This window comes from Ailuropoda melanoleuca, chromosome 14 (assembly GCF_002007445.2).
Source record: "Ailuropoda melanoleuca isolate Jingjing chromosome 14, ASM200744v2, whole genome shotgun sequence".
Classification (NCBI taxonomy): domain Eukaryota; kingdom Metazoa; phylum Chordata; class Mammalia; order Carnivora; family Ursidae; genus Ailuropoda; species Ailuropoda melanoleuca.
In genome coordinates, this window is record NC_048231.1 from 89,156,216 (window position 1) to 89,169,181 (window position 12,966).

General features: G+C 44.0%; 1 protein-coding gene across 1 annotated transcript; it reads left to right on the forward strand.

Moving 5' to 3' along the window:
• The first annotated feature begins 9,820 nt into the window (after positions 1-9,820).
• On the forward strand, positions 9,821-10,811 carry LOC100482252 (cell death activator CIDE-3-like). The gene is made up of 3 exons (XM_011226269.1): positions 9,821-10,127; positions 10,503-10,582; positions 10,722-10,811. Exons 1-3 carry the CDS (start codon positions 9,821-9,823, stop codon positions 10,809-10,811), a joined length of 477 nt encoding a protein of 158 aa, XP_011224571.1.
• Positions 10,812-12,966: the final 2,155 nt, after the last annotated feature.

Sequence of the window (12,966 nt, forward strand, 5' to 3'; positions counted from 1 at the left end):
ACCAGGCGCCCCACGAATTGTATTTTTTTTAATTTGAGTAAACCCAAAGGGCTGCTTCGTAAGATACCTGCAAAGTACCAATGTTTGTAAGTAACCTACTGAAGAGCTACTTCCATCAACTTTTTAACGCGTTACTCTTTCTTTAAAAGGATCATTTGGTTTCGAACTCCTCTTGTTTTGCATGTAAGTGCTGCTTAAGTTGGGGTGTTCCATTGGTTCATCGGACTGTCCATTTCTACAAATGACAAACATCATCGTTTTGGCATTGTGCTATCAATGATGCCTACGAAATCAAAATCAATACGCCAACAAACATAGCTACGCCAAATTACTATTACTATTTCAATCCTCCTTTCTTTGAAATAACTTCTGTTTTCATCATTTGGTTTCCTACTGCTGCCACTTTGGGAAAAAGTGTGTCTTTCCTTGACAAAAATAGTCCAGTGAGCTTATCTCACCAGCAGTAAATTCGAGTTAAAAAAAATCACACTCCCACACCAAGATCCTTAACCACACCTGCAAAGCCCCTTTTGCTATTTCATGGTTCTGGGATTGGGACATGAATATCCTGGAGGGCCATCCTTCTGTCCACAGATAGACCTGACTTTCAGGTCAAGCGCCGGGCTCTCTCATTCTTTCTAGAGAATGGAGTACAGATGAGTCAGCAGGGACAGGAGCAGCCAGGTCGGATCATGAGATTAACAACCACATGTCGAAGATTACAGAGTCATCTAGGTAAGAAAGTGATTCCTGGTATGGCTGGAATTGCCATCCTAGCTTGGACCTCTACGTGTCGGAGAAATAAAGCTCTGTCTTCCTGAAGCCAGTATTATTTGGGGCCTCCTCTATTACAGCAGTGGATCTGGTAACCTAATTAATTTCACTATCAAAAGAAAAAAAATAAGATGGGGAGGGAAGAGAATGTGGGACAGAGTGACAAAAGTCAAATTTTACTCACTTCCCAGGCTGGCTCAAAATCAATTTCAAATATGTGGAAGAATGTGACAACTAACTATAGTTCACACAGAGAAATAAAATTCCTCAAGTGACAAATGCCTTTGTTTTCTTTTCTTCTCTTGGGAATTGGTCAAGATTCAGATTCACATGCTGAGAGCCAACTCATGTCAGTGACCTCTGCTCTTGGGTTAGACTTTGGCCATCTTGTCCTTTGGTTTCGAGTGAAGGATAGACCCATGGCCCGTGTTTTCACAGTTTCATGGGCTACGGTTACTGAAATCTCATCTCAGGATGAATTCCCCAAGTCTGTAGGGTTGGCCATCTCACAAAGCAGATGAGCCTTGTGTTTAGGGGCGGGGGCCTGTCGACACATGATCCTTCAATTTCACTTCAGGGAGGAGTTGAAGGTGAATGACCAAGAGCATATCTGGTTGGAGTTCACGTTCCACGTGGCACCGACAGGGAACCCTGGCGGCTGAGTAATCAGATGTGGTTTCTGACGAGATGGATTAAAGACCGCCTTTCAGAGCACGTCTGTAGCTCTCCTGCTGTCAGGAGTGGGGAAATGGCAGATACTGCTTTCCTGGCCGCTCTACTCCGAGCTCTCCTGACGGAAGGGCCCTACAAAGCGTCGGTCCCTTCTTAGCTGATGGCAGGGAGGGGCTGCGGCTTCATGTCTGGCTCTTAAACACCTTGGGGACGTACAGATTTGACTTCCTTATGTACAAACATCCTGTCTCCACCCTTCTTTTATTTCTTGCCGTTTTCCTCCTGAAGGAGAGTCCTTAGGTTCAATTAGCTTTATAAGCTATTATCAAAATAAGAATAGTAATAGTAAGTACGGTGTTTTTGGGGGTGCCTGGGTGGCTCAGTGGGTTAAGCGTCTGCCTTTGGCTCAGGTCATGATCTCAGGGTCCTGGGATTGAGCCCTGCATGGGGTTCCCTGCTCATCCAAAAGTCTGTTTCTCCTCTCCTTCTGCCCCTCCTCCCCACTTGTGTTCGCTCTCCCTCAAATTAAAAAAAAAAAAATAATAATAATAAGGTGTTTTTCCACATTCCTAAGAAATTTGCCATGAAACATTTAAGACATTTTTAAAAAGATTTTATTGATCTATTTGACAGAGAGAGAGCGAGCACAAGCAGGGGGAGCAGCAGAGGGAGAGGGAGAAGCAAGCTCCCCGCTGAGCAGGGACCCCGACGTGGGGCTCGACCCCAAGACCCTGGGATCATGACCTGAGCCAAAGGCAGACGCTTAACTGATTGAGCCACCCGGGTGCCCCTCATGTAAGACATTTGTAATTGGGTGAAGGGTGCTACAAAAAACATGCATGCACCCACCACCCAGCTGAAGTAATAACATATTGCCACCATTCCTATTTCTTTCTCTCTGAATTTAGCTTACCCTTAATTTGGACTGTATCATTCCCAGGCCTTTCTTTATATTATATTTTTAATACGTATGCATATCTTTCTAAGCATATTATTCATTTTATATATTTTGAACGGAGACAGAATAGGCTATGTATTCTCCTGCAACGGTTCTTTCTTTCAACACTGAGAGGTCCATCAGCTTGATATGCGAGGCTCTAGTTCATTAACTTTCACTGCTATTTAGTATAAGTATGAATACATACTACAATGTACTCTCCTGTGGATATGCGCATAAACATGTCTTCTACAAATAAAATAAGTTTCAGGACGCCTGGGTGGCTCACTGGGTTAAGTGTCTGCCTTGGGCTCGGGTCATGATCCCAGGGTCCTAAGATCGAGTCCCACATCAGGCTCCTTGCTCAGTAGGGAGTCTGTTTCTCCCTCTGCCTGCTGCTCCCCCTGCTTCTGCTCATGCTCTCCCTCTCTCTCTCACAAATAAATAAAATCTTTAAAAATAAAATAAGCTGCTTTGTACACAGTGCCAATTGTGGCCCTGGAACAGTTTCTTCTAAATGTGCACTGTCCCAGACAGCAGTCACAGACCATGTGTGGTTACTGAGCACTTGAAACCTGAAATATGATGTGGTTGTAAAACAGTAAAATAGAGGCCAGATACTGAAGACTTAGCGTCAGAAAAGGCCAGTAAGATATCTTAGTAATTTTTGTATTGATACACTCTTGGATATATTGGGTTAAATAAAATATTAATTATAAACAGTCTCTCCCGTTTCTTTAAACTTTCAAAAATGTGGCTACTAAGAAACTTAAAATTCCACGTGTCTCACGTTTCTGGCTCCCGGTATATTTCTGCTGGTCAGCCGTGCTCTAGACGCCGTTCGGGGCCCCGGGGCCTTCTCTGCCTTGCTCATCTCTGTACACCCAGTGCCCAGAACAGCAGTGGCACGCGGAGGTGCACAGGATGCCCCTGCTGGGTAAATGAATGAATCAGCAAGCGCTCGCACGAATGAAGGAAGGTGGCTGCTTTTATAATTCCACCTGCTTAACCCTTCACTCTTGAGAAGGTTATACAACGTGGTCTCAGAATGAAATTCTTTTAGAAATCTCCACTTGTCTGTTTTTGTCACTTGACTCCCAGGCAGCCCACAGGTGGACACGAGACCCTCCCCCAACCTGGAGTGTGGAGGTTGAGCCTCGTCTCTGGAGAAGGTCCACGAGCCTCGGCAGCCTGGTGCAGCTGGGTTTGGGCGTGGGCTCAAGCCTGTAGCTACGGCGGGGTCGCTGGGCCCAGCTCCCTGTGTGTGTGCTGAGCTTGGTGGGAAAGTGGGGACGTCTTCTTCCACGCGACCACTAAACTGTCAGAGGACCATCTTCTGGAGTCTGCCAGATCTTTTGTTCTCAAGAACATTTTAGTCAAAAATAATCATTTTCCCTTTGCCTGTCTGCAAGTCACACTAATTTTTTAAATTAATGTTGGATGCAACTTTTGGCAAGAAGATCAGGCCTGCTGCTCTCATAATCCCAGTGTTTTCAAAATAGATGGGGTTCCTGAGCCACATGGGCAAAGGCACTCATACTTTCCTTTTGGAGTTGAAATTTGGCTTCCTTTGGTTGATTATAGGGAAGGTGTGGGCCCCAACCTCTACCACTCTCTTCTTTTGCAAGATCTCCAACTATGAGTGGTCTTGCTGCCTATTGCAAGAGAGCAATAATTCTATCCGAGAACCCTGGGCAAATTCTCATGTTTAGAACTTTGAAATAATGACTATTTGTCTCAAGCCACTTTTAGATCCTTAAGCAAATAGTCAATCATCTGCCTCATGAGCCAGCGACCCTCAGCACACCTGCCCCTTCCTCTGTTTCACAGATGACAATGTTTCAGTACCAGGGATGGAGGGAGTGGGGCTGGAGAGGGGGCTGGCTGGACAGTGGTGGGCTTGGTTTATGGTGCTAGAGCGGTCGAACTTAAACATACAATGTAAATCTAGAAACTAGTAGGAAAAAAATAGGAGGAAATTTATGGGATCTAAGACTAGATGAAGAGTTTTTAGACTTGACACTGAAAGTACAACCCATAAAAGGAAAAATGGATAAACTGGACCTCTTCAAAATTAAGAATTTTTGCTTTGTGAAAGAGGGTAAGAAGGCAAGCTATAGATTGGGAGAAAATGCTTGCAAACCACATATCTAACAAAGGATTTCTATCTAGAATATATAAGTTCTCCAAAAACCCAAACAATCCAATTAGAAAACAAACAGATATTTTACTGGAAAGCATATACAAATGATGAATTAAAAAAAAAAACAAAACCCAAACAATCCAACTAAGAAATAAACAGACATTGCACTGGAACGTATATACAAATGACAAAGCACACAAAAATAGCAGCTATTATGGAAATGCAAATTAAAACCACAATGAGATACCACGACAAGCTTAATCAGAATCACTAAAATAAAAAATACTGATGACACAAAATGCTGGCAAGGATACAGAATCACTGGATAGGAATGTAAAGTGGTATAGACACTCTGGAAAATAATTTGGCAATTTCTTAAAGAACTAAACATGTATTTCCCATATGTCCTAGCAGTTGCACTCCTTGGCATTGATCCCAAGAAATAACTTAAGTTCATGCAAAACCTGTACACAAGTGTTTGTAGTGGCTTTATTCATGATAGCCCCAAACTAGAAATAGCCCAGACGTCCTTCGATGGCTGAATGGTTGAACAAACCGCCATGCTTCCATGTCACGGAACACCGCTCTGCAGTAATGAGGAATGAACTAATGATACACACCGCAACTTGGACCTAGGGAATCAGTCTGAATGAAAAAAGCCAATTCAAAGGTTATATATTATATGATTTCAGTTATAGAATATTCTAGAAATAACAAAATTATAGAGAAGAGCAGACTAGTGATTGCCAGGGGTGAAGGGTGAGAGTTGGGAGGATATAAAGGGGAAACATGAGGCAGCCACGTGGTGATGGAACAGGTCTGTATCTTAATTGTATTGGTGGTTACATGAAGTTACGCCTGTGATAACGCTGCAGAGACACACACACAGGAGTGCTTATGAAATTGTTGCCATCTGAATAAGCTCTGGGATCATGTGAGCAGTCAGTTTCCTGGTTTTGATACTGTAGTGTAGATGTTACCACTGCAAGAGGCTAGACAAAGTTCCCTGAACTTCCCTGGGTGGTTTTTTCCCCTGCAACCTCTTGTGAATCTATCATTATTTCAAAATAAAAAGTTTTTTTAAAACTGCATTTGGGGGGCACCTGGGTGGCTCAGTCAGTTAAGCATCTGACTTTGGCTCAGGTCATGATCCCAGGGTCCTGGGATCCAGCCCCGCCATCAGTCTCTGCAGTCAGTGGGGAGTCTGCTTGTCCCTCCTGTTCCGCCCTAGGCAGTGTGCTCTCTCTCTCTTTCTCTCTCTCTCTCTCATGTGCGCTCGCACTCTCTCTCTCTCTCCCCCTCAAATAAAATCTTTTAAAAAATAAATAAAATAAAAACTGCACTTTGGTATGAAACAATTTTTTAATTTGGAATTTCCTCAGGATGTATACATTTATAGAACTCTTATTTTGCACCTGCTAATTTGCTTTGGTAAGTGTATCTACTTATAAATCTATCCTGCCATTCAGTGCCCTGTTCTGTTCTGCTTAAACATAGGGTTAAACAGCATTTTTGGTATGACACTCACGGACTGTTTGATGACTTTCTAGACGTTTGCTAGCAGTGTCTAGAAATGGTATGTGGGCAGTAAGTGGGTCAGCTGGTTTGAATGAATGTGTTTACTTCTGTAGACATCTCATGGGAGACCCTGTTGGAACACATATAGACTCTGTGGCAGTAGACTTGCTTGGCCTTGGGGGGTTGGAAGCTTATGAGTATTTTTCATAACTATCATTTCCTGAACCTGACCTTTATTATACTTTCCATATTTGCTAATACACGGTATACTTGAAGTATGTCTTTAATGTTATGTGACTTTTGGGGCGCCTGACTGGCTCAGTCAGTGGAACATGCAACTTTTTTTTTTTTTAAGATTTTATTTATTTATTTGACAGAGAGAGAGACAGCCAGCGAGAGAGGGAACACAAGCAGGGGGAGTGGGAGAGGAATAAGCAGGCTCATAGCAGAGGAGCCTGACGTGGGGCTCGATCCCACAACGCCGGGATCATGCCCTGAGCCGAAGGCAGACGCTTAACCTCTGTGCCACCCAGGTGCCCCGGAACATGCAACCTTTGATCTCAGGGTTGTGAATTCGAGCCCCCCATTGGTGTGATTACTTAAAAATAAAAAATAAATAAAAATAAATGAATTTCAAAAATTATGTGACTTTTTAAAAGCCCACAATACCATTCTGGTCTCCTATTATATGCCAAATTTTTTGCATCTGTTATCTTATTTAGGACGCATATTAACTCAATTAAAAATATGCTTTCTTCCTTTCCTAAAACATTAACATGAGAAGTTATTTATCTGAATAAATGGTCCATGAACATTGTCATTCCAGTAACGCTATTATTGCTCACAGCACTGTTGAAACTCTCCTTTAGGGCTTTTTTGGGGGCAGCAGGACTCTGTGGCATATTCTTTTGACTGCGCTCAGTTATGGAAAATTTTCATCTTTTGGAGTTTAGAGCTTTATCTGCCTATCTACCTAGATCTGTCATCAAAAGTCATTCAGCACAAATTAAAATAAGGTAGTACTTTCTACTTGCAGGCTTACAGAAATTCCTCTCCAATACCGGGAAGGATGCCGAGAAGCCAGGAGCCGTCTGCACTGCCAGGGACAGTATGACTTGCTACAAGCTTTTGGAAAGCAATTCGGCAATATATATATGTCCAAAGCCTTTAGAAATGTGCAAACATTTTAAGGAGGCATTCCACTTCTGGGCATGTATCCTATATTTTAAAGTTTATCCAAAGTGATGCCCACTGCCACAGATATCTAATGGATAATGGAAACCTAGTCCTTGTCTACAGAAAATATTCTAATCCCATTTTCCATAAGGTTACTCCCCGGAGAGTGCCAGTAGAGCCATCAAAGGAACGGATTATCCCCTGCTGCAGATCTCAACTAGAGGAGGTTGGGAAAACTGCTGCACACCCACCCCTTCCGAGCAGGCTCGAGTTCCGAGTTCCGGGTAATTTCATTTGCATCTCTAAGGAGGAGGTAGAGTAGCCGACAGCTGCTTTGCGTGTGTAAAGAGCCCAGGGCACGTACTGCAGTAAGAGTTCAATAATTCCGATTTCCAGCATGTTAATCATAAACGCACACCGCCTAGGACTACTATTTTGATGTAAGAATCATTTAAGTGTGTGGACTCCCCTGTGCTCATTTGCAAATCAATCCTATTCAAAGACTTCTCATCGTTGGCATTTTTAGCTTTTGCCTTTCCTTCTAGGCTGTTTTTGTTTGTTTGGGGTGTTGTTGCTGTTGTTGATGTTTTTGCTAACATCTCACCATTCTCTTTCATCCTGCCCCCAAATTGAGCCTATTTCAAGGGCTTAAAAGTTTTTATAAATACTTCAATACCGGGTGCAAATTAATCCCTGTACACACTTGAAAGGGATCCTGTAATATCTTTCAACATCACTCGCCCCCTACTGTTTATTACCCCCTGTACAATGCCCATCCCCGTTCCTTTCTTATTTTGTTAGATGTGTGAAATCATTGTACCCCAATCCACAATCCCATTTTAGAAATGCTTCTGTTCCCACAGGCCAGAACCACTCCTACCTGCCCGTTACTGGACACCTGTGAACTGGACCTGGGGGAATGTAACCGAAATTGGAAGACATTCCACTTGCCCCAGGAATCTGGAGTTGGGGCAGGAAGATTTGGACATTTGGACATAGGGGCTGAGCAAATGATCTGGAAAGAACCAGCGAGAAAAGCAACGAGACGTGGGGTTAAAGCACCACTTGAGAGCAGCCACAAAGATGGGAGGCCAGGGAGGTGCTGGTGAGCAGTGCAGCGGGGAGAGAGGAGGAGAGACAGACAGAGGAAAACTGCCTGGAGCTGGTATTTCCAATCCTGAAGTTCAGTTGGGTTCCTTGGGGTCCTGTTTTCCTGTTTGTTTATAGTAAAGCTCCCTTTACGTGAACTGGCATCAATGAGTTTTAGTTAATGACACCAAATAGTCCTTGAACCAGATTCTCTGAGTGGGTCTTCAAAACAAAGATTATATAAACTAATGAAACAATATTAACCATATTAGGAACTAATCCCATTCATTTTCATCTCTTTTTCTGGTTTAAAAAAAGTGAAATATGCCATCCAGACAGAAGAATGCATACAATTGATACATAAGGTTTAAAACAACCTCTCCTTGCCGGGCCTGCGGGGCTCAGTCAGTCAGGTACCTGCCTTCGACTCAGGTCATGATCTCAGGGTCCTGGGACTAACCCCCAAGTTGGCCTCCCTGCTCAGTGGGGAGCCTACTTCTCCCTATTCCCCTCCTCCCCACTCATGCTCTCTCTCTTTCTCAAATAAATAAATAAAATCTTTAAAAATAAATAATTTTTTTTGATTTTTTTATTTATTTCTCAGGGAGAGAGAGAGAGAGCACAAGCAGGGGGAGCGGCAGGCAGAGGCCGAGGGAGAAGCAGGCTCCCCACTGAGCAGAGAGTCTGATGCGGACTTGATCTCAGGACCCTGGGATCATGACCGGAGCTGAAGGCAGACACTTAACGGAATGAGCCACCCGGGCGTCCCTAAAAATAAATAAATTTAAAAAAAATAAATTAAACAACCTCGGCTTGAAACTATGCACATGTTTTCTGAATTCTTCTGAGCGTCCCTAAAAATAAATAAATTTAAAAAAATAAATTAAACAACCTCGGCTTGAAACTATGCACATGTTTTCTGAATTCTTCTGAGCCAGACAGTAAATCTTTCTGGCTTTCCAAGTCTCTGTCAGAACTTCTGCAGAATGTTTGTAGCACTAAAGCACATAATTAATATGGTTGTGTTCCAATACATTTTGTTGTAAAAAAAAGGCAGCGGGCTGGATTTGGCCCATAGGTCATCATTTAAAGAGTAGGGCTTAAAACAGAATTATTACCTGGGTTTAAAGAATTTTAATGAGAAGTTCTGCACGACAACCACCCAGGTCAGTAACACACATAACAGTGGAGAAGTTTCTGTTGGCCCCTCCCGGAGGACCCTTCAAGACACAGCCACCATTCGGATCCTCGTGATGTACATTTTCTCGCTCGTCCTTACAGCTCTGCCAGCTATGTGTGCATTACTAGACGGGACAGCTTATTTTTACCTGTTCTTGGAGTTTTGATAAATGGAATCCTACTTAATGCGTTCTTCTTTTTCTCTTTTTTTCTCCTCCTCCAGGCTGATAGAATCTCTCCCAGACACGAAGGAGGAGGAAATAGTTCCCAGAGGCAGAACTGTAAGGTTAGGGGGCTATGGGGCGTGATACAAGGGGGGGCAGCCAATGAGAATGGAACATGCCATGAACTTCCTCAACGTTTTCTTCCCTAAGTCCCTCTCCACATGTGTGGCAGTGAGCACCTTGGTGATGCCCCTGGAGCCGCTGCTGGAGCCCAGTCTGGAGGCCTCCAGGGCCCAGCCCTTCCGAGCGAGCACGGCCAACCAGCGTGTGCAGGAGGGCACTGTGACGCACAATCTGGAGGGGCTCCTTCCAGGTCTGGACCAGCCTGATGCTGGTAGACCAGCCCTCTTCCTGGTGCTGGAGGAAGATGGCACCACTGGAAACACCGAAGACTATTGGGCTCCTGGGTGGCTCAGTCAGTGAAGCATCTGCCTTTGGCTCAGGTCATGATTTCAGGGTCCTGGGATGGAACCCCAAGTCAGGCTCCCCACTCAGCAGGGAGCCTGCTTCCCCCTTCCTCTTCTCCCCCTCCCGCTACTGTGCTCTCTCTCTCTCTCAAAATAATAAATAAAATCTTTTTTTAAAAAACCCCAAAACCAGAAGAGTATTTCCAAACCCTGACAGACAAGACAGCATTCATGGTCTTCCAGAAGGGGCAGAAATGGCAGTCTCTGTCAGACCAGGTGAGGTCCCACCTATTGAAAGCCTAGGAAGTCCTTAAGGGGTGCCAACCACATGCTTGTCTTGATGCAAGAGACTAGGTACTAATTCTCCCTCCCTCTCCCATCAGCCTGCCAAGAAGATCGAAGTGGACGCATAACCTATGGCTTCTACAAGGTGAACCCACAGGGCGTCATTGGTTGTTTGACAGTAAGGCAACAATTGCACATCCTCCATTTCCTATGCTGTGCACTGCTACAGGGTCAAGTGCATCATGAAGGAAGCTCTTTCCTGGCCCCTCTTCAGCATCCAAGCCATACGCCATATGCTGCTCGGCACTTCCTGTTAGATACTGCAACTCCTGGGCGCCACAGAGGGAGAGAAGCCCAAGGGCAAGGCCTCATTCCTCACCCTGACTGGTCTGAAGATACTACAATGAAGGCCCAAGTCCTTGGGGGCTTTCCCAGCCGAAGACTAGACTAGGGACCAATGCTCAGATGGTAGCATCCAGAAGCCTGGCAGCTAGAGAGCTTCTTTTTATTTTTAAAGGTTTTATTTTATTTTATTTAGAGACAGTGCAAGTGTGTGAGTAGGGGAGGGGCAGAGGGAGAGAGAGGGAATCTTCAGCAGACTCCCCACTGATCATGGAACCTGATGTGGGGCTCTATCCCAGGACCCTGAGATCATGACCTGAGGCGAAATCAAGAGTCAGACACACAATCACCTGAGCCTCCCCAGGCGCCCCTAGATAGCGTCTTGCCTCCTCACACCTCCCTCTTCCCAACAAGACCATGAAAGAGGAAGCAGGAAGAAGGGCCAGAAACCTTGAGTGGGCTGGCTCATGGAGAACTGAGGGTTCCTGACCTGGCCTGGTTTTTCCCTGCCTGGTATTGCTTAGCTGAGCAAGGCTATGGCGTGAAGTCTGCTTCTCAGCATCTTGTCTTCACACATTTTCACTATACTCCCTACCTCCCGGCCCCCCATGCAGAGTACTCTGGACTAAACTCTCAAGCCCACTAGTGCAACATTAGAATGTTTGCAATAAGTTATTTATGCTGAGGGAGAGGACACTTCCTACCTCAATTTAGGAGCCTGGTATAAATTTGATATTAACATTTGACAAGATATTATGAGAAAGGATAATTCCAAGCTAATCTCTCTCGTGAACATTAGACGTAAAATCCTATACAAAATATTTACAGATTCCAGCAATCTGAAAAAGGTCAATACACATAATGATCAAGTTGCTTTTTCCCCCCCGGAAAACAAAATGCATTTAACAGTCAAAAATCGGGCGCCTGGGTGGCTCAGTAGGTGAAGCATCTGCCTTCTGCTCAGGTCATGATCCCAGGATCCTGGGATCAATTCCTGCATCAGGATCCCTGCTCTGCTTGTGCTCTCTCTCTCAGTTAAACAAATAAATAAAAATCTTTTAAAAAAAAACAGACTATAACCTGTAAGTTAATACTGATTTATGCAAAACAATGCTGTGAAATCCTACTCGGTTAAATGAGTGCCTTCAGGAATATTGAGAGACAGAGGGCACAGCACCATTGCTTCCTTAAAGATCCCGTAGTAAATTCCTCTTCTATGGCTAGTTACCCATGGCCTTTTTAGACATTCTAGATGACCGGAGAGCTCTCCCAACTCAGTCATCTCACTTTGGATGGCAGAAAGCACATTACGGAGTTTCAATAAACTTTGGCTAATGGTAGTGGCATTTGCAAGCAATAAAAGAAGGTTGGCTGCTGAGTTCATTATAAAGATTATATTTGATGGCTGTGTCTTGCTTTGCAAATTTAGTTTAATAGTTTTGAGTCACAATTTAAGGCTGTTCATTTATCATCAAAGGAAGATTAGAAGACATCATAGTCCACAGGAAGGTAATCATTATCTCCTTCTTTTTTTTTTTTTTAAAGATTTTATTTATTTATTTGACAGAGATAGAGACAGCCAGCGAGAGTGGGAACACAAGCAGGGGGAGTGGGAGAGGAAGAAGCAGGCTCATAGCAGAGGAGCCTGATGTGGAGCTCGATCCCATAACGCCGGGATCACGCCCTGAGCCGAAGGCAGATGCTTAACCGCTGTGCCACCCAGGCGCCCCTAACTCCTTCTTTTTGCCTGGGAACTTGTACTCCTCAGAGGACTGACATATCCACCCCCATTTCACAGTAACAGATACATACTCTCTTAATTGAAGTGAAAAGAACTATAGCTCAGAGTCATACTTTAAACTAAAGGCACATCTACTGATGCCTAGCCAAGCACTGGTTAGTAGGCTGGGCCACCTCTACTGCCGCTAGAAAACTAAAACCGTATCATAAGGTTCATTATAATAATAATTTCTCTTACACCCCAAAGGAAAAAATCCTGGAAGAAGATCATTTCCACTAGCTATGGTGTTCTTTAAATGATCCCCAGCTTAAAATATACATGAAGTCATATATGCTTCTATTTGCCTAAAGAAGTTCTGAAACAATGTACCTGAAACTGACAAAAGTAATTAGTGACGTGTGAAGTCTCAGAGATCAAAACTGCACAGACGAAGGACCCAAAAGTTTTCACGGTAAAGCGTTTCATATTTTTAAGTTCAT

Excerpts from the sequence above, each read along its gene's own strand:
- LOC100482252 (XM_011226269.1), top strand. The coding sequence starts at position 9,821 with ATGGAACATGCCATGAACTTCCTCAACGTTTTCTTCCCTAAGTCCCTC. Across the intron at positions 10,128-10,502 it reads TTGGGCTCCTGGGTGGCTCA|CCTGCCAAGAAGATCGAAGT; the intron begins GTCAGTGAAGCA and ends CTCTCCCATCAG. Across the intron at positions 10,583-10,721 it reads GCGTCATTGGTTGTTTGACA|ATACTGCAACTCCTGGGCGC; the intron begins GTAAGGCAACAA and ends ACTTCCTGTTAG.